Raw genomic sequence first — 20,479 nt, forward strand, 5'->3', positions numbered from 1 at the left:
ACTAAAAGAAATTCTGCAGACACAGGAATTAGGCACTGTGACTTTGAAAAAGATGACAGAACTTCTGAAAATGTTAAGTATTGGCCAAAAAAACCTCATGTCTATGTTTAAAATTAATTCTCAGATTAGATTAAATGGAAAGAAGGCCGGAATACACTATGGTCAGCGTAAGCATAGGGCATGCTTGGGGGTGATAGGAACTGGGGACCGACCACCAAATAGTTCTGCCCTGTGGAGCAAAGAGCCGTTCCCAGCACTCCCAACAGTGGTTTGCACAGGAAACAGTGCCAAGAGGGCCCATCCAGCCAGGGGTTCTGCGATCTAAGGGAAGGGTGATTCCTACAGGTCACAGAGACCGCAGAACCCAGATTCACGGGCTCAGCCCCTTGAATGTGGGGCCAAACACAAGAGAACACTAAAGTGAATTTCTTCTGAGGAAGGAGTTTGAGAAGGAGCAGAACCCAGACCATGGTGGAGACTCCTGAGAGCGCCGCCTCCTGAAGCACCAGCGCTGGATCTGACCCCGCACCCCACGCCTCTCTCGTCCCCTCCCCTGCCGCAGACAATCCACAGGCTTCCACCTGCACGCTGCACCTGCTGCTCTTCAGCTTTTCCAACCTGCCCTGCACTCTGGATCCTTCTCCATCCCCTCCTGAATCGTCAGCTGAGGGGTTGCAAACCCTCTGCCGTGGATTTTCTGAGGAAGAGGTACCCGAGTTATTCTGTCTTGGTTTGCACAGGAGACAATGCCCCACCAGAGTCCCTCATGTCAGTGAACTGCTGGCCCTGTAATGTCCGTGCTGCAATGCGACTTTGCCTCTGGGACTCTCCGGGCCTGAAGGACCCCCTGCGGGGCCCTCTGAAGGTCCGCCCTACCACCGCCCCAGAAACAACACTCATCGTGCTTGTTGGTGCTGGGGTCCTCTTGGCCGCAGCCTTGTTCCTGTCCCACCCTACATGCTGTGCTCCAGCATCTGTAGCACTGAGTCCCAGGCGCACGAGCCTGACACAGGCTCCATCCCATGAACAGGAAACGCGAAGAAAACCCTTGAAAGTGGTTAGAGAAAACAGCATTTTAAAGGAAGAGCGAAGGTCTGTTACTTCTCTTCCCGAAACATAGCAGCCAGAAGCGGTTGAAAGAATGTTTGTCAGCGCTGACAGAAAAGATCATCCCAGGAGACTATCAGTGGCCCAGGAATCCTTAAAGATGGAGAGGCAAACTACATAAATACAGAGATGAAAGGGAGTGAAAGAAAGCTCGGACAGCTCATCACATAGCTCATGCTGTAAAACTGTGTGAAAGGAATTTCTTCAGCACGAAGGTAAATAGCAGGAGAAGGATGTAACTTCAAGAAAAAAGAAAGAAAACCAAATGAATGGTTTGTGGATAAACATGATAGTTTATTTTTTTCCCATTAAAGTTCTTTATTATATGTGATGCACTTGAATACACAAGTTATGCCGTTCTTATAAAGGTCACATATGAGACACAGATTTCATAAACACAGGAGAAATAATTCATATGTCTGGAAGGCTTCTGTGCTTTATTTAGAATCTACATAAATGGAATTTGGATTGTAAAATATTAACCCTAATCTGACCATGAAAGGATTGGGGCACCTAGTATTATTTCCGGAATGACCAAAACACAATGATAACCTGATTCAAGAAAAATGCAATGACCTCAGTACTTAGAAGCTGTGAATGAAGAACTGAGAACATTCAAACACAGGTTTCTGTGAGCACACAACCTAAATTTGTCCTGGTAAAATGCCTAGGAATGGGATTGTGGGTCATAGGTCCAGAGCCATTTCTCTGCCCGTCCTGGTCTATACCTCACCATCTACCCAGCAGACCCTGGGGAGGACCAGGGCTTCTTTCCTGGCAGCTTTCCTCACCAAGTTCCCAGGCAGAGGGCAAGAAGAGGGGCCCATACTGATCCAGACACTTTCAGGTCATGCCCGAGCTGCTCCGGTAAGAACCCTGAATTCCCCAGCTGTCTCCCACTCTGCGGGCGAGGAACCATCCCTGACGGAGCCTCCCACAGTACCTGAGGCTGTCAGCAGGGCTGAGGGACAACTGTGATTGCTATAGCTCATTCCTCTTCAGACCTATCACCCTCAAGCCTAAAGAAGAGCTCATAAAACCTTAGTAGGTCCAAGGGACAGATTCACAGCTTTTTTGCACAGGCTCTCCCTCCAGCAGCTTTGGCTCCCGCCCATAACTTCCATGAATGGCCCTTCCTCCCAGGTGCATTGCAAACACCAGTGGCTCTTTAAGGTTTGCCCACGTGCCTGCATTCCTCCTTCCCTCCTGTGCTTCCTCCTGTCCCAGCAACAAATTTTCACTGCCACTTCACCTGTGGATGAGTCAACATCTCCAAGTGGTATAATGCTCCTCCTGGCTTCTGGAAGACAAGGATTCTGCATGTCCTGAGTGCTCCTGTGAGTAGTTTCTGGGGCAAGCTTTGTCCCCCTGTGTCTCCCTGGAAGAGAACCTTCCCCAAGGACCCAACTGCTCGGGGCCCTCACCATACCTGACCAGCAGCACCTCAGGGAGGCGCACCCCATCCAGCCTCCCATCTGAGGATCAACTTGCCAGTCATCCCACAAGCATCTTGGGCTTTACAGGAGCAGTTTGGAAAAGCATCTCCAAAATGCTGCTCCTGGACCCTGAAGACCCCGTTTTTCCTTGCTGAGGGATTCATGCCCAGTCTGCAGGCCTGTCTTCAGAAAAAGCCGGTGCTCTCTGTGGACGGTTACTAGACACCTTGGAGCTCAGCCCACAGTACTGAGCAAACTGATTGCCTAGGAGAAGGAAGTCACCCCCGTCCAAGTCCCCAAACATACTTGTGCCCATTGCCTGACAGTGAAAATGATGATAACCACAGCAGAAAACTGGAAAGAGACCACAGTTAGGGAACAGCAGGCCCACCACAGGAGGGTCCCTGACGGTATCGGGGGTCGGCTACTATCTGCATTTAAGCCCATAGTGGGCCAGGCAGGCCTGATTCCTTTTGTCCCAAGGCCTGGGCCTCTGCCTAGAAAGTTTCATGGCCAGAGCTCCAGAGACAAAGCGGAACCCTGCCCGCAGCCCTCCCGTGTGAACTTGTTTACTCAGCGAAATGCCATCAGCAGCTCATACAGCTCCACTGGAGGATTTCCAGGACCACGCAGGAGGGGTCGGGCCACAACCCGCACCAGGCTGTTCCCCAAGTCCTCTAAGGAGCCAGCAGAGAATGGCTTCCAGTCTCTGTGTTCAGTCCCAGAAATTTCCAAGGAGACCAAGTATGAGAAGACGGCAGATGCAGCACCAAGGCAGACAAAATCCTGGAGCAACTGGGTGCACACTACAGACAGTGCTGGGTCAGGAAAACGCAAGATTCCTCTGCTACAACACAGGCGAGGGGACCCCCTGCTTCTGCCGCCACCTCCCAAACTGAGTTATCGAGTCACTGCTGAGCACATAGGCCGGGAGAAGGAGGCAGCATTGCAGCGCATCAACAGCACGCTGATGGGTAAGTCACAGGCTCCCAAGGTCAGCAACACCACACAGCCTTCCTGCTCTCCTCCCCTGCCTGCCTCTGGAACTGCTCCTTCACCTAGTGTCCCTACAGTGCCCTGCAAAGAGGCAGAGAAAAGGGAGCACGTAATGGAGCAGGACTCCCTGGGCCCAGGGGCCCTCCAGGCATCTGCTGCTGTGACCAGCTCCCTGCATCCTGGGTGTGGAAGGAAGCGCAGCACCTCGGCTGCCTGCCCCTCCTCCTCAGAAGCCCTTCCGGGCTCCTCCTTGCATTCCACGGCCACAGCCTCAGGCTCCTCCTTGACAGCTGTTCTGTCTCCTGCTGCCTGTAAGGGTGACCTCAGGACAATAACTCCTGCCGTGCCTGTGCCTTCCGCTGGCGAAGCCCTTTTCCACCAGAAGGAAAGGCAGGAGTACACCCAGGGGTCCCCTACAAATGGGGAGGAGCCCGGCCCGTGGAGCCCCAGAGTTTCTGAAAGAGTAGCAGCAGGTGTCGGGTCTGCCTTCCCGGCTGTCCCCAGCACCTACAGGACGAACTCTCCGTCGTCCCCAATGTGCGTAGAAGCTCCTGTCACTTCACCGAGCAGCTCTCCCAGAGCAGATCCTGGTGCCCCATACTTCACCAGTCTTTCAATTCCTGCCTCTGCCCAGAGTGACAGAGCCTCAGCCAGCACAACTGACTTCTGGGTCACTGACATGGACACCACACCTCCCCGGAGCCTCTCCTCCTGGGGTCTCCCGTTGGCTCATGGGTGCTCCTTCCTTCCCCTCTGCCCAGGCGATGTGACTCCCACTCCCCTCTAGTGGCAGCAGAGCCGCAGCCAGAGATGTCTCCACTCTCAGCTTGGAGGTTCTGCCACCGGGCCACACAAGCAAAACGTCTTATAGACATAGTCAGCTTCCCACAGACTTATTTGGCCATAAAGAACTTTTCCAAAACAGATCATGTATTAGTCCACAAAGCAACTCCTGTTGCATTAAAAAAGAATAATTTCTTGCATATTATCAGATCATGGTGCGGAAGAGAAACCAAAAGGAAAAGAATCTACAAAAATTCTCTTAAACATATGGCAATTAAACAGCACACTATTGAACCAGCAGTGGAATACGAAGCCAACACAGTATAGGGTGCCTCAGAAAGGATGGGAGTGAATAGAACATTCACTTGGGACAGAAAGTGGAGGAGTCCAGCTGGGAGTGAGGAGAGACTGGTAGGGATCAGAGACTGGTTCTACACAAAAAGAGTGAACAGATTTGTCATTGTCAATGTGCTGAGAATAAAGGAGCCAGCCTACCACCAAACAGCATTGTTGGGTGGATATTCTTGTTGAAGTTGTAGAGTTTGCCCAGCATGAACCAGGCCCTGAGTTTGATCCCCAGCACTGAAAAAAAAAAAAGGAAAAGAGTTCTAGTCAGCCCTTATTCGCTGATACAAAATATATCACATGCACAGCTTTTCCGACATTCCAGTCATGGTTTGCTGCCGTGTGCCACATTTACATGAGGTGGGACCAGTCGAGGTAGTTTGATACTAAAGATCCCTTTCCCTTTTTTCCTGGGGCCTCTGTGAGCCTTTTTCACCTGCCCGCTCCCACCCCGAGGAGTTTGCCTTCAATAAATCAACAACCACCTCACTGCCTTTTCTGTGTGTTTCGTCAAATTCCTTCTTCAGGACACCAGGCATCTGGAAAGAAGTCCCCAGGAGTCCCCTGAAAATAGTCTTTCTTGTTTTATATTATATACTACATGTATCACTGACATTAAGAAACAATAATTAGGTTTCAGTTTTCAACATACTTCTACTTGTTAAAACACTGTGAAGACAGCAGTTATTATAATCTGACATAGTTATAATTCTTCATGATTTTCCGTCTCCTGAAATGTTCCCTATAGATCTATTATATTTGAAATCCAAACATAATACTTTCCAGTCCAAGGCATGATCTTCTCAAGATTCGGAAGATTTTAGATACACTTAACTTCACAACCCACAATTCCTTGTGATGTCTTAGCCTTCATTTCTTGCACTGTGCTAATGGGCTTTCCATTAAATGAATCCTACAAAAGTTCTGACTTCTAAAGAATTTACTGTATTATGCAGCAGAAACATAGGTAGTAATACATGCTCACTTTGATACATATTAAAAGTGAGTAAATTATTCCTCCTAAGTGAGGTGAGAGAGTAGGGCATGGCAAAGCTGGCTAGGGAAGTAGATGTGACCTGTCACTTACAGGTCTCGGACACACGCCCAGAACAGTTCCCAGGGCCCAGCGGGTCAGCTGAGGTGTATGGGATTCTAGCACCACCTCTCAGGACCTGTATGTAGAAGTTCTTGTGGGTTTCCTCTAGATTCAAACAGTATAAAAGGAGAGGCAAACCAGGAAGAGAGCTTGCTATGGTGACTTCCCACAGTAACCCATGCTGCATTTCCCTGATACAGTGGGTATACTTCTATTTTTGGTTTTAGCTGCCTTTTCTCTTGTTCTGCCCAGGTTCACTCTGCAGAGCTGATTTCTCCCATAAGCTTTCAAATAAACTTTTGGCACTGTTTTTGGCTTCTCTAGTCCAATTCTTTGAGAAGAACCTGAAATCTAACTCCAGGAGAGGCGAGCAACCAGAACCTGGTAACATTTAGTTGGTGAGCCACTTTTCAAAGCAGGCTACCCAATAAGTATAAGCAAAGGTGCTAACGTAGAGATGTCATCTTTTTTTTATATTCAGATGTATCTCAGTGAGTACTTCCCAAAGAATGATAGACAGCACCGCAGAATTCCAAGCTAACTCTTCATCTTCTCTAATCCTGATGATTTTATAGACTATCAAGTCTATAAAAGTCTATAAAATGAAGTCTCTCAGATGCATTAATAAGAACATTCCTTACTGTGAATTTTAATACAATTTGATTCACTGCAGTGACTATTTCAGTGAAATAAAAGTAGGATTAGAGCATAATTTTATAAGGTTGAAGCAGTTTCAGAGAGAAATTGGTAGCAGTAAATAAGATGAGAAAAGAAAAATGTTTATAGCAGCACATCTCACAATAGCTAAATCTTGGAAACAGTCTATATGCCCATCAAAAAATGAATGGATAAAGAAAATGTGGCCTGTATACACGATGTAGTACTCCTGGGAGGTTAATTGTGAGTCATTTATAGGACAATGGATCCACTTTGAGAAACTAATGCTAAGTTAAATCAGACACAGAAATTTAAATATTGCATGGCCTCTATTATATAAAAAACCCAAAGTATTAAGAGCAAAATAAAAGATAGACAATAGGAAAGAGGGAAATAGACTTTGTTGTGACGGGAAGGGGGTCTGAGATCAGCGAAAGATGGCAGGGGAAGGGAAATCAAGATCAGGATACCACAGGTACATGTACAACTTCCCCGCAGTGAATGTACTTAGGTATGGCAAATGTATACAAATACAAAATGGTGGGTGTAATGGTGAATTCCAGTAATATGAAAAGTGGAGAGTGGGCAGAAAATACAGGGTTTGATGGATGAGTGCACTGAACTTGAGGCTGACAGTCAAACCATGGGCCTACTGGTTGTTAAGGACACATGGGTTAATTAATCAGCTTCCCTGGGTGACAGTTTCCTATCCTAAAAACAGTTGTAAAAGCACCAACACTTTGCAAACCTGCTAGGATGGTCAAAAGAAATAACATGTTAAGCACATAATGTGTGGTGTCTAGCCAAAAGTAGAACACTCAACAAATATTCTTTTCTTTGTACTTCCTCAATAGTTAACACAATTTTTTTAAAGTATACTTTTATGTCCCCCTAAGCCAGATGAGCTCACAGTTGGGGCTTTTGGGGGGTACTTAGATCATGGAGTGTGATACTGGATAGTGATGTGTGATACTGGGATCAAGAGTATGTGATAACTACATTGATATAGCATAGATCTGGTCAAAGAAAATAGAAGCCCTACCACCCAAAAGGCTTGCAGCCCAGGTGGGATAAAAGGGAAAGAGAAGTTTGCTGCTGCTCCTGTTGCCTCCTGCCTGCTCTGCCATGGACTGTTATCCTCTGTGAGGCTCCTTTGCCATGATGCTTTCCACTGGAACCAGCCAACTATGGACTCCTCTATAAACTGTGAGCTGAAATAAACCTTGTCATCCTTTAACTTCTGGTATTTTGTCTCAGCAATGAGAAAATAAGACATATATGAAATTCTGCTTGGTTAAGCTATTGTCTTCAGGACTGTCAACTACAATTTTTTAAATAGTTAATTTTAATCAACCATAGAAATGTGATAGTAAATACAGAAAACTCTGATACTTTGGTAGGAAGTATTTTTTAATCATACTCAAAGACTATTATATCAATATTAATCATGCTACTATAGACACCTCAAGCATCAAAAATCTTTTTGTTTTGTTTTGTTTTGTTTTTTTGAGACAGGGTCTCACTATGTAGTTGACACTGACCTGGAACTCACTATGTAGCCCAGGCTGGACTCAAACCTGAAGCAATCCTCCTGCCTCAGCCTCCCGAGTGCTGGGATTATAGGTGTGTGCCACCACATCCGACTAAGCATCAAAATCTTTTACTTCTTCTTTGTATTGAATAAATGCAAAGAAGAAGAATGGATTATATTCAAATTTACCTAACTACTGTGTGCAGTGACCATAATCCTAAATGAAGACTAGACTAGCACCAACCCAGCATCTTGAACAGAATCAACATCGTGAGCTCCTAGTGAAAACGAGTGATTTTTCTCTACTTTTGGCACTAGGAATAACAAAGAGATTTTATTTACTTTCTTATGACACAACATCTTCTCCAGGTTTTTAATGGGAACTATTCAGTTTAAGATGAAATGCCCTTATCAAATGGAAGATTTATCTATACTATCTGTACTACACCATGATGTCATTTTTCTCATCCTGCGACACAGTCATAGAAATTTTCCCTTTTCAGCATACGAGGCTTCTGTGATCATGAATAAAGTCTATGCTCATGAATAAAAAGAGTGCAGGAAAAGGGAAAAAAGCAAGGACACAGCAGTTTTTTGACACGTTACTTTTTTAATAAGTAGAAACTGATAGGTCTGACCCCCTCTCCCACCAGCCCCCCACCAGCTGCTCAGATTCCAGCCACTTGAGCCCAGGGAACAAAGCCCACTCTGCTAGGACATGGTACACCCAGCCCACCTGCTAGGTCACTATTTGGCCACAAGAGAACATTAGTCATGCTATGGGCATGGAACTCTGCCATCCCATTAATCCCCCTAACCTTATGTGTTAAAGACCAAGTTTGATAGACTTTACTCGAACTCTCCTTTGGAGTTACTCCAGGAGGTCCTGCCCTGAGTGCTAAAATCAGGCTGGCTATTTTCTTTAGTGGGTCATCACTATTGTACCTAACAGAAACCACATCCCTTCATTTGTTGCTGCAAATGGTCAATAATTCAAGACGGCACCAAAAGGCTTCTTTGTCTACAAAACAGCAGAAAGGATAAGAACCTATACCACGCAAGCCTTTTGCTGATTCTTTCCTTCTGATCTCTCTCATTCACATCAGCCTGTTGCTTCCAGAGTGGAACTCTACCTTCAAATTTTACACAGCCAGGATGCTATTCTATCAGCTTGCTTTAGCTCAGGGGAGTTGCTAGGTCAGAGAAGACCTGTGGGGGAAACTAGCGATTTAACCAGCCAGCCACAAGAAATTTTAAAACGAGAGTTTTATTGCCTCTGGTGACCTACACCTGGGTCACAAATCCAGGTCACCGTTCTCCCCTAACCAGGGGCGTTTGGTGTTATATACCAGTTTTGTTTTTCCACGTCAAGTTTCCCTTTCCCCTAAGTGGCATCGTCTGGTCAAGGTTGAGTTAATTTTTACTTTCCTAAAGTTGGTTTGTACTTTTCAGAAGTGATGTGGCCTATGCGCTAGGGAGGAGCTGGTGCACTGCCTCCTCCCAGGAGCAGCAGAGAGAAAAGACTGAGAGGTCCCCGTTCTTGGCACCTTTGGTGTGAGCAGTGAGGGATCCCCGAGGGCCGCCAGGGGGTGTGGACATGTGGGACAGAGATTTAGAGGGAAGGCACGGCTGAGGAAGAAGAAGATTGCTCAGTCTTGGCCTTGAAGAATTTGAGATGCTGCATGAGGGAGAACCTGGATCCCTTGTCCCTATTCCTCTGGACACCTGAAGTCACAAGAGGAGAAGAGGGTGAGGTGGGGATGTACTGGAGGCCAAGGTACAGACAGAGATGAGGTCCTGGCTGGGAACTTTGGGGATCACCCATGTTCACAGGAACCCACAGTGATTGTTGGCTGAAACTCTTGGCTGAGTGTGTTCGCACTCATATTTAACCTCTCTGAGCCTGGTTCCTCATCACTGGAATGGGAACAAAACTAACCGTGCCTACCCATGAGGGAGGGGGACACGTTGAGAGGGAAGCATACTCCAGAGGTTAGTAGCAGGTGTGCTTGGAAGGTCAAGTGCAGCACAGACCCATTGACTGCTGCTGTCACAGTCATCTCGATGGCCCGAGAAGCTTGTAGCTGGAGGTCACCACCTTTATGAGAGGAGAGTCAGCCCCAGCACAGGGCCCGCAGGTGGCTACCTTTGCTGAAGTCTGAAGGTGGTAGGAGGGGTTGCAGGCACCCCTCTAGGATCCTTAGCCGACATCAGATCCTGCAAGATTCTGATCCTTGGTCCAGTCCAAGTTTTCAGAAATGAACTTTTACTCAGGTGCTAGATCCCTTCCCAACCCCATAAATGGTCTGCTTCCTTCCAGGGTCTAGCTCTGGGCTGAAGACTGGGTGCAGAGGCTGCCCTCCTGGGAGGAGCCACCAGGACTGCAAAGTTGGGATTCTCACCTGGGGCCCCACTGTCTAGGCCCAGGGCCTATGCTCTGGAGGATAAAGTATGGAGACCAAGCCAGGGCCCTGGGACAATAATGCATCCACCAAATGGAGGAGCTGCCAGTCCACTGGGGGTGAGGGGACCCATATCCCTCTGGGATGCGCTGCCCCCCAAAAGGATGTCCCCCAGCCCCACCAGGTCCTCGTCCTCTGAGGAGTCTTCCCCCAGTGACCTCTGCATCCTTCTGGCCCTAACCCCCCCCCGCCCCGCCATTACCCTTTCCCAGCATCCATGGCTGGGGCCACTTGTTAGGCCCTTTGTGTCTGAGGACTTAGTCCTGCGTCCTCCCTTGTCTCCAAATGTGTCTGCCCCTTTCCGTTTAGCACCCTCTCCACTGCTGCTGCCCAGAGAAGTACAAGTACCCCTCTACTGGGTTCCGCCCACCCACCAGGATGAGGGCTGGGGAGTGTTTGGGGTCAGGGCAGGTTATGCCAGGAAAGTGGTGGAGGTCCTACGCCTTGTGCAGGGGAGGCTGGCAGGCTCTGAGAGGCAACTTGAAGGCTCCATAGCGGAGAGCTTCGTGAGGGCTCCTTGTTCACAAGGGTCTGCCCTCCCAGCAGTGCCCAAGCGGCTTCTCCTCCTCTCCCAGGGCTGCTACCATCCAGCCTTGGGCACCACGTTGGGGCTTCCTGTCTATTTCTCTAGTCTTTCTAGACCAAAGGAACAATGAGGGCAGGAACATTAAGTGCTGCAACCCTAGAGCCTGGCAGTGCCTGGCACACAGTGAGGGTCTTGGCAAATGCACACAGTGCACCTAACCAGTGAGGCAAAAGGGGTCACTGTTTGCTGCCTGTCCAGACAAGCTGGGGGTGAAAATCTGGCCACAGTGACGCATGCTAGGTGATGTTTCCAAGTCCCCTTTCCCTTTGAGATGCAGGGCCAGGGCTCCCGAGTGGGAGGGAGGCGTGTCTTAGCCTGCACACATTCCTTCCTCAAAGCCCGACACAGGGCTGTTGTGGGGATTAAGGAAAATGAAGACAGAAGGTCTCCAGCTGGACCCAGCACAAAGCCAGAACCAAGTCCAGAGAGGCACTTTAGGGATATGAGGATCATGACCTTGGGAGGCCCCGGTCCCAGGGCCAGACTCCAGCTCCGCCAGCTGTGGAGGGACCTCAGGCCTCAGTTTCCTCCTTGTGAAATGGGGACAGTATTGACGCCCTCTCCCAGAGAACAGAAAAACCAGTGCAGCAGGCAGGTACTAGGCAGGTGGGAGCTCCCTGACACCCTAACCCTAACCCCTTCGGCTCAGGGTCCACTCCAGTGTCCCACCTCCAAGGGTCTCTGGGCTGTCCCAGCACCCGGCCACATGTGTGGCTGCATTGTTGTGAAAACACTTCAACTTCTTAGGACCCACACAGCCCGACTTTGCACAGCTCTGGGTTTACTATGTAACGCTCCTCTTTCTCGTGAAGACCTCGAGCCCCTGGCCACACAGCCGATGCTCAGGCTTACATCTGGTATATTAATAACACTGACGCCAGCACTCAATGCTAATGGAGCCCCAGGCTAGGCAGTGGCCTCCTTTCATTCCTGATAGCACTGACGTGCTGAGGCCAGGTTGACAAGAGTTTTCCCATAAAGGGCCAGACAGCAAATCTTTCAGGGTTTGGAGTAGAATAGCCAGATAAAATACAAAATGCCATAAATCTTAAATTTCAGATAGGAAATATTTGGGGGGTGGGTCAGGGATGCAGCTCAGTGGTGCTGCACCTGCCTGGCAAGTGCAAGGTCCTGAGTTCAATTCTCAGTACCGAAAAAGAATCATTCTTTTTAAGTAAAAGCATGCCTCAAATACTGTATTGAGTTTGGAGTGGTTGTTGGCTATCTCTCTGAAACTCACATTTAACTGGGGCATTCTAAATTTTTATTTGGTGGATGATCTGGCAAATTATTTTTATTGCTGAATCTGGAAAGCCCGTTTTCAGGCCGCACGTAGTCTAGGTCATATACCCTTCTGTGTTTACAACCATTTCAAAATGTAGAAATACAAACACATTCTCAGCTCATATGTAGATTTGGCCCATAGGGACCTCTGCTTGAAAGTATCCAGCGCAGGGCCTGTGGCATTCAGGAAGGAGGCCAAAATTACAGTCGCCATAGCTGCGCACAGCTTCCCCAGGCTGCTGCCTCCATGAGACATACAGATCCCCCCTTCCCAGGCTGTCGTCTCTCTCCGCTGACCCTTAGAACCAGATTCCCCATGGTGGCCCCACTGTGGCCTCATCCCCAGGGCTGCCCACCAGTTGCCCCTCCCTGATGCACCCCAGTGGCTAACTGGGAGTCAAACTCCACCAAGACATCACCTCGTTCTAGAAGCTTCCCTGGACTTTCCATCTCGCAAGCAGGGACGAGGATGCCATCTCTCCCATGTTCCACTAACGCCTCACAGGAGTCAAAACTGTTGCTCAGCATTCACTATTTCTTGAGTGTCTCCTGCATATCCAGAGACATGGAAAGACACAAACTAACCCCACACAGATGGTAAAGAGATGACACTATGACACGAGTTCTCTGAAAATTAAAGAACTTGATTCTATGAGAATAACCTGGCAGGGTTGGGGAAAATCGTAGGGGGATTCCAGGCCCAAAATACAACTGGAAATGAATTTTCTGGGCCTTAGGTTCTCCAACTCTAGAGAGGCACCCCCCCCACACACACACAATGACCTCCACGTGGTCTCCTCGATATGAATGAGGACAATGTGAACAAGAAAAAGCACTATATGGAAATAGCTGGTGGCTTTTAACCCTCTAATGTTATGGGCCAGACAAGCAGAAGGGTACAAGTTGGAAAGGGGGAGGGATAGGAGGATTGCTGGAAACCCCAAGGCACAGCTGCAGACTGGCCTGGAAAGGTCCCCCAAGGGGCCTGGGTAGGTCTGGGTTGCCCTCACACTGGGCTTTTTTAGCACCGTCTGCCCCTCCTGCCCCACAGAAGAGGGACTGCATCTCAGGGGCCCTGGATGCCCCAGCTAGCGCCCCTGGCCAGGCACTGAGCAGCCTTCAGAGACAGCACCCTGCACAGAGGAGCACTATTGGCTCAGGGACCCCAGAGGTCACTGCTTAGTGGTCTATCCTGTGCCAAATGCTTGCAAAGAGCAGCAGGAAGTCTCCAGAAGCTTCTAGAAAATGCAGCTAGGTGTCAGGCAGCTCCATTCTTTACCCTTGGGCAATGTTTCCTGCTGCCCTGGGGCTGTACCTGTGCCCCCCTAACGTGTCCTTTTCTCCATCTTGTGTGACCGGAAGGAGACTTCACTAGGACTTGTGCTTGGCTTCCCATGCTCTCAGGAAGGAAGGAGGCTCTCAACACCTCTTCTCCTTCAGCTAGGTCAAACATGAACAACTCTGAATGGGCAACTCCTCTGCTAGAACGCGTGGTGATCCACCCTGCCGCCTGCCGCCGCACCAGGCTCTTGCACACCCACTCCCCTAGTTCTCAGTGCTCCCCCATCTGGCCAGAATCACCCAGCTGCTTCTGCACCTGGCCTCTGCCCTACCTGAGGGGCATCCAGCTGGGTTCCCTGCCATGTGCCTTGCCAGTTGGCTTCTGCAGTGCCCTTCTGTGTCACGCTGTGGACTCCCCTCTGGGGATCCTCCAAGTGGTGTCTCGCCAGGACTCTCCGAAAAAGCCTGTGGTGTTAGCCCCCCAATCCCACCCTTCAGGGAACCCCCCTCCCCATGCAGAGCCCCTCTCCTGCCTTCGCCACAGCTCCTGACATACAGTCGCCTCCCTCTTCCCAGCCCAAAGTACACAGAGGAGAGGGAATGAGGTGGTGATGAAAAGAGGCGAAGCATCAGAAAGAAACCAAAGAGGCAGGACAATAAGGGGTCCCCCTAGCAATGAGGGAGCAGCAAAATCCAGCTACCTGGACACCGAGAGACTTCCCTTCCATGGGGTACATCCTGGGCTTTGGGAAGGAAATCCCCATGCCATGATCCTGGAAAACACAACTATTGTCTCCCATGAGCTACTCCTCTGGTGGCCAGAATGTCCCCAGTCACACAGCCCTGCTATGTATGTTCCGTAAACCTCAGGCTGTTGCAGTACACATGCATAACCACTCCCTGATATAAACAGATCCATGCATCTGTGCTGGATGACCATCTCCCCAGCCCTCCACCCTCCCAGGGCTCAGACCAGAAGGTGAAATAAAGCCCTCAATCTCTCCAGCAGAAAGCTCTCCTCCACCAACAGCTACTGGTCACAGTCCGTGAAAAACAAAAGTATCCATGCCAGTGGTGCTAATGCTGTCACTGCTGATGCCTGGATTGTGAGCTAACCATAGGTCCTTAGCTTCCTTGTACTGTCACTGGGGAGATCTGGGCGCCTTCCAGAAGAGGCCTTTGGTATCAAAAACAGCAAGATCCTGAAGAATAAAATGGCCCTGAAGGCCTGATGGGTAAAGCAGAGGCCAAGGCAGACCGCACAGCCTCTCGGCCTGTCCGTTTTCCTTCTGTGCAGCAGGGAGTGCAGACTCACTACCCTGCCACCGATGCCTGCGATTCCTACTGCCACGGACTGGGCACATAGGTGCCTGGGCCCCAGCCCTGTCTGTCCCTCTGCCTTCCTCCAACACCGGAGAGGGATGAGGATAATGCCCACGACCCCTCATCCTGCTCTTTTTACCTCTTCCTGCTCACCCTTCTCCCTTAGCGGCCCGGGTTTGGAGGTTTGGCCTAATGACGATAAAGATCCCACCCACCGGATCAGGGCTGCAGTCCCTCCCATTTCTCACACCCGCACCTCCAGCCTCCCTCTTCAGGAGGCGGCACCCAACGTCCACACAGATAGATCCCCTTCTCCTCTAAGCTACCAGGTGTGCCCGACCTGCTGTCTGTGTTATTATAAAAATATTAAAGAATAAAGGAAGCGTTGCTATATATAACTATATTATAACAATTCTTCATACTCAGGTGGCCCAGGCGTGCCCAGCCCATGGGCCACAGGTTATGTTCCCTTCCCCCAGCATCCCTGTTACCATCGCCAAGTGTGTCCTCCCCACGACTCGCTTACACCACAGAACCCAGTGCCTCTGCATCCCTGACCTGGCATCCAGCAGTAGACCCCTGCATCACTGCTAGGAACCTTACCCCCCTTTCTAAGGCAGCACTGCCCGAGCCCAAGTACCCCACCAGTCTGTGTGCAGGTAGTGCAGGGACTTCAGGTTTCGCAGCTCATACAGGAGCCGCGAGTCAGCCCAAATCCGACAGACAGCAACATGGAAGCCCTTTCAGGAGAACTCAGCGACCCCAGCATCATCATCTGCTGGCCTGATCTCCGGCAGACCAGCCACCCCAGCAGACTGTCAGAACACAAAAAGCCGGAAAGCGTATCACCTCGGTCCACAGTCGGCACTTCCGGCAGTCACCAGTCAACCGGCCCCTGAGAAGAACCGGGTGCTTTGCACATTGGCATAGCTACGACCCCTGGCTTCGGACTTGGATGACCAGCTCTGGGGACAGAATCTCGTTTCCCCAAACTACTCTAGGATCTCTAGTGTTCACAGGGCTTGCAGCTTTGTGTGAACACACGAGGAAATAGAAGGGCCACGCCATAGGCCAGGCATAGGCCTCACTCTTGACAGGTGCGACTGTTTGTTTCCCCTGATGGGGTGCTGCGCTTCCCCCTCCGAGAGGGACTGCACTGCCATGGCTGGAGAGCAAGCTCCTGTTCCTCCCCCAGATGGCAAAAAACAGTTCATGTGCTGACCTCACATCGGAGAGCGAGCTGATGAGGACAGACGCTACACTTGATCTTAGCCAAAGGGCCAAGAGGTGCTGCTACGTCCTTTTTAAATAAACTTCCTTTGAACCGCTTTCTGCCATGACTGCACCACTCTCAATACAAAAGAGTTGCGGTTCTTACAGTTCTTCATCAACACGTGGTCAGACTTTCTTTTTGTGGAACTGAGGATTGAACCCAGGGCCTTTTCACTAAGCGACAGCCCAGCCCTTTATCTTTTATTATTATTATCATCATCATTATTATTATTATTATTAGTGTACTTTCGCGGTACGTAACAATGACGTCTGCTCCGGGGGATTAGTACAGATGCCGCGCTGACCTGTCACCGGGGTCCTGTGCTGCTGAGCACCCAGTCTTCTACTCCAGCTGTCACTGAGCTGACAGGTTCACATCTGAGTGCATCTGTGCAGCGCTCAGTCCCGTCAGCAGCCCCCAAGCTGCGCTGCTGCTGCACACGTCTGTCACGTTCACCCTCTGAATGTCCCCTCCACAACTGGCCCGGCCCGGCCCGCTCTGCTCATTCCCCACCGCCTTATTGCCGCAGCCCCGCTGCCGCCCCCACCCTCTGACTATTCTGATCTCGTTTTGTAGTTTTGCTTCATTATTCCGTGTTGGGTTCGATTCTTCTCTCGAGGTGTCCTTAAATATTTTCCAAAATTTAGAAAGCTATTTTCTAATGCTGCTTTTGTACACAAGAATATGGGTGAGCACACCACCACTTTCATCAGCTCAGAAAAAATCTTTAGCACACTTTAGTAGTGCCTGCTAATCTTTTTAAATATGGAGCTTCCAATGTGATCTCTCCACGCAGGCATGCATTTTGATCATATAAATCTCCCCTAATAGCTAGCCTCCCCCTTACACCGCTTGCTCTATCCCCCTTATTCTCAGATCAGGGAAATCTGCAATAGACGCTGCATGGAAGGGGAATTAGGGGCCAAACTTCCGAGTGTAGAAGTCTGAATCCTCCCCCATCGTTAAGGCAGGCCAAGTCCAGAAATGTTTTAGACAGGAAAAATTGGGGGATTTAAGGGCAGACTGTGGTCCACGAGTGCAGGATCCCTGTTGCTGGGGGCTGCTGGGAGAGTGGTGTGGCAAGGGACCACGGAGTGACAACAAGTGAGAGAGGAAAGTTAAGGTCTGGGTGGTCCTCAGGAAGGACTTAAGGGTGGGAGTCACAGCCTGTGACTATGCTGCATCCCTCTGATGGAGCTAAGACTGTGCCCACTGCCCCTGTAGGCTGTGTGCAGGAAGGGGCACAGTCTGCTGCTGCTCTCTGTCCTCAGCTAGGCTTTGGTCTGGTCCAACTGCTTAGACAGTGGCCCAGATCAGTGGTCAGTAGACATGGGGGGAACACACCAGCTTCACCCGGTGAACCACCAAAGCAATAGTCCAGAGGGCCGCTTTGCCCTCACTAACTGGCATTAACAGTCCACCGGGGCCTGTCTATTAAATCCAAGACAATTCACTGTGGCAGTGGCCGTTCAAGGAGCAGAAACTGCAGAGTCAAGCAGGGCACTGGTCCCTCAGGTGACTATCTGCCCCTGAGGTAGGTCACCTGGGCCAGCTGATTGGTAAATCTGCTGGATGAGGAGGAGCTAGAGTGGACTCTTATGGATCTTCAAAGGGGCTTCCTCTCAGGAAGGTGCCATAACTTTGGGTCAGGGTTGAAATGAGGAGGTCGGGGGCTTGTTGCAGGGTCCGCTTCCTGCTGTTGTGGCTCAGCTACCTGTTAAGGGCAGCTACTCCCCCCCGCCACAAGTAGTGACTTTGATAAGAATACATGGAGAGCGTAGTAAAGGATGTCCTTGGCTAAGGAGTCCAAGAGCATGATCCAGAGTACTCGGGTTCTGAGCTCTCTCCCCAGGAACCCAACTACATCTCCTGTCTCAGACCCATTAGCCCTCTCTGTGTGAGACTCTGGGCAAGTCACTCTACTGACCGTAAAACAACAGGTGGGAGTCTCCACTCTGCCCACCTGACACGGCCAGTGAACCACCGGAGTGAGAATACATCCTTCCTGAATACACAGCAGTAAAGTAGCCTCCCCTCTCCCATGACTTGTATTTCCCCAAGTTTCCTGGCTGGAAGGTGCCGACCCACAGGTTTAGCTCCTTCCACATTTAAAATTTGAACATGTATATATGCACTTACGAAACCCCAGGTATTTTCCCCAGACCTCATTTGTACTTTAAGAAGCCCTGTGCACATTCCATGCCACAGAGTATTACTACGAGCAGTCAAAGAAACAAATCACACGCAAAAGGAAGCCAGTCAAAACCACAGCAGATAACACAAAACTGCAATTCAAGGACAGCCTACTTCAAAGCCCCAAAAGAAAACAACCTCCAACCTGGATTAATGTATCCTGCAAAACTATCTTCAAAATAAGATATTTCCACAACAAAGAACACCTAAGACATTTCATGAACATATTCTATGCCACAGCAGAGGACTGAGGACAGAGGGGGAAGTCCTTCTTACAGGTCCACGTCTTCTGCGTGGGACCCGTGGCCAGGACTGTCCGACACTAGCCCTAGGTTCTTAGGCACTGCCTTGCCTCCTCCCAATAGAACTATGCCTCCACAGTCAGCTGAGATCGTATCCCACCGCAAGATCCCTCTGCCTAAGGTCGATTTAGATTCAGCCACTTTCTGAGGCAGCTGGGGAGTGAGAAACCAGAAATGCCAACTGGGAATACTTCTCCAAGACTTTCTCTGCCACAAACATGTCAACAATTGTCGCAGTTCTGAATGTATTTTCCAGGATCAGATTCAGGGTACAAGAAAGACAGGTCATAAAACATGCAATACAGAAATACATCAGAAGAATCAGTGGCCAAGGAAACCACCTGGCTGCGCCCCACAGAGGGTCTGCAGTCTAGAAATGGTCACCTGGCAAAAACTGGGGGAGCCACGGACCCCTCCCCTCGAATTCCCCACCACCGTACAGACTCTCTGTCCAGAAAGCCAGGTATTCAGCAGAAGCCTGAGGGAGGAAAGTGCAATTTATACAACAGGGATTGAGGTTGGACAAACATAGGAAGGTGTTGGCTCAGAGAAGTGCAGTCACTACCCAGTCTCAACCACATCTTTGTAGCCAGTCCGATCTTGAGTCAACAAGACACAAGGAGCTGGAAGGCTTGCACTGAGCCATCTAAGCCCCAGCCCAGCAGGCCACCTCCTAGTCCCCAGTCAACTGTTCTTTTCATCTAGGTTTGTTCAGTTCAGGCAAAGCTATTTATACAACTGTCAGGTTGGCAGTTGGTTGACAGTTGGCCCGGAATGTTCTGAGTTCCGAGGCAGTTGGCTGTTGAGCAGGGGGTCACCTGACCACAGGAGGCCAGTGCTCGGGGGAGGGAAACTTGAACCCCCTGGGCCTTTAGGGCTTTACCTTGGGGGCATCACAAACTGCACCCTACACCCTCAGCAATGATATTGCTTCCACGAGCACGGCAGGTGTGCGAAAGGTGGACTCCGCCTCCTGACTTGTCTTTTTCTTGTCCCCTCTCTGAAAGGCCCCGGTATTACAGACTCTGCTCATCTTTCCAGACGTAGTCACCGGGCAGTTGTGTAGGTGGCATTTGTGAAGTTCCAGACACTTGTCTTCACTTTGTCTGTGTTTCCTTAGGTTAGCCTCGTAATAAACCTAATAGGCAGTTCTTGTAGATAGTTCTCTTTCACGGAACCTGAGAAGTACAGGGCCAAAAAACACTCCCGGGCGCAAGTGGCTTTGTGCCTGTGGTCACTGTGTAGTGCTGGTTTTCTACACTGCTTCGTCTAAGTGGGACAACTATTCCTACGCAAAACAGCCTTGTGGGTGTTCCATATGCGGGACCCATCTTCCTAAGCCCTACTTTGATTCAGGCAACTCCTGTAGGCAGCTAGTGATAAAGACATCCAGAGTTATTTTTATTGGTGTATGTTTGCAATACATAATAATCAGCCAGGGATTTAGCTCAGTGGTTCCACCGCCTGCCTTGCAAGCACAAGGACCTGAGTTCGATCCCTGGTATCAAAAAAAAAAAAACAAAAAAACAAAGACACAATAATTACATTCATCTTGGGGAACTGGTACATATACACATTGCATATTAATCATTTCTGCTTCCCCTTCCTCTCCTGCCTGACCCTTCTACCTCCATTTCCAGGTTTCCTTGCCTGATATAGTTGTGCCCTAACTTTTGTCTCTAATGACCCACAGACATTCTCATCTTCATAACATCAGAGGAAACAGCTCATCAAATCAGCCACAATGCTTTATGCCAACTGATACAATCAGCAACACATTAAGATCAAGCACAACTTGGAAACTGACCACCTGTGGTAGTCACT

General features: G+C 49.6%; 1 protein-coding gene and 1 pseudogene across 1 annotated transcript; one reads left to right on the forward strand and one right to left on the reverse strand.

The window, feature by feature from the left end:
* On the forward strand, positions 1-5,402 carry LOC104848182 (putative POM121-like protein 1). The gene has a single exon (XM_010604024.1). It carries the CDS (start codon positions 2,875-2,877, stop codon positions 4,324-4,326), a length of 1,452 nt encoding a protein of 483 aa, XP_010602326.1. The 5' UTR covers positions 1-2,874; the 3' UTR covers positions 4,327-5,402.
* Positions 5,403-16,007: 10,605 nt separating this feature from the next.
* Positions 16,008-16,179, reverse strand: LOC117285790 (annotated as a pseudogene).
* Between the last annotated feature and the right edge of the window lie 4,300 nt (positions 16,180-20,479).

Source organism: Fukomys damarensis, unplaced genomic scaffold, assembly GCF_012274545.1.
Source record: "Fukomys damarensis isolate Sample0158 unplaced genomic scaffold, DMR_v1.0_HiC HiC_scaffold_12, whole genome shotgun sequence".
Taxonomy (NCBI): domain Eukaryota; kingdom Metazoa; phylum Chordata; class Mammalia; order Rodentia; family Bathyergidae; genus Fukomys; species Fukomys damarensis.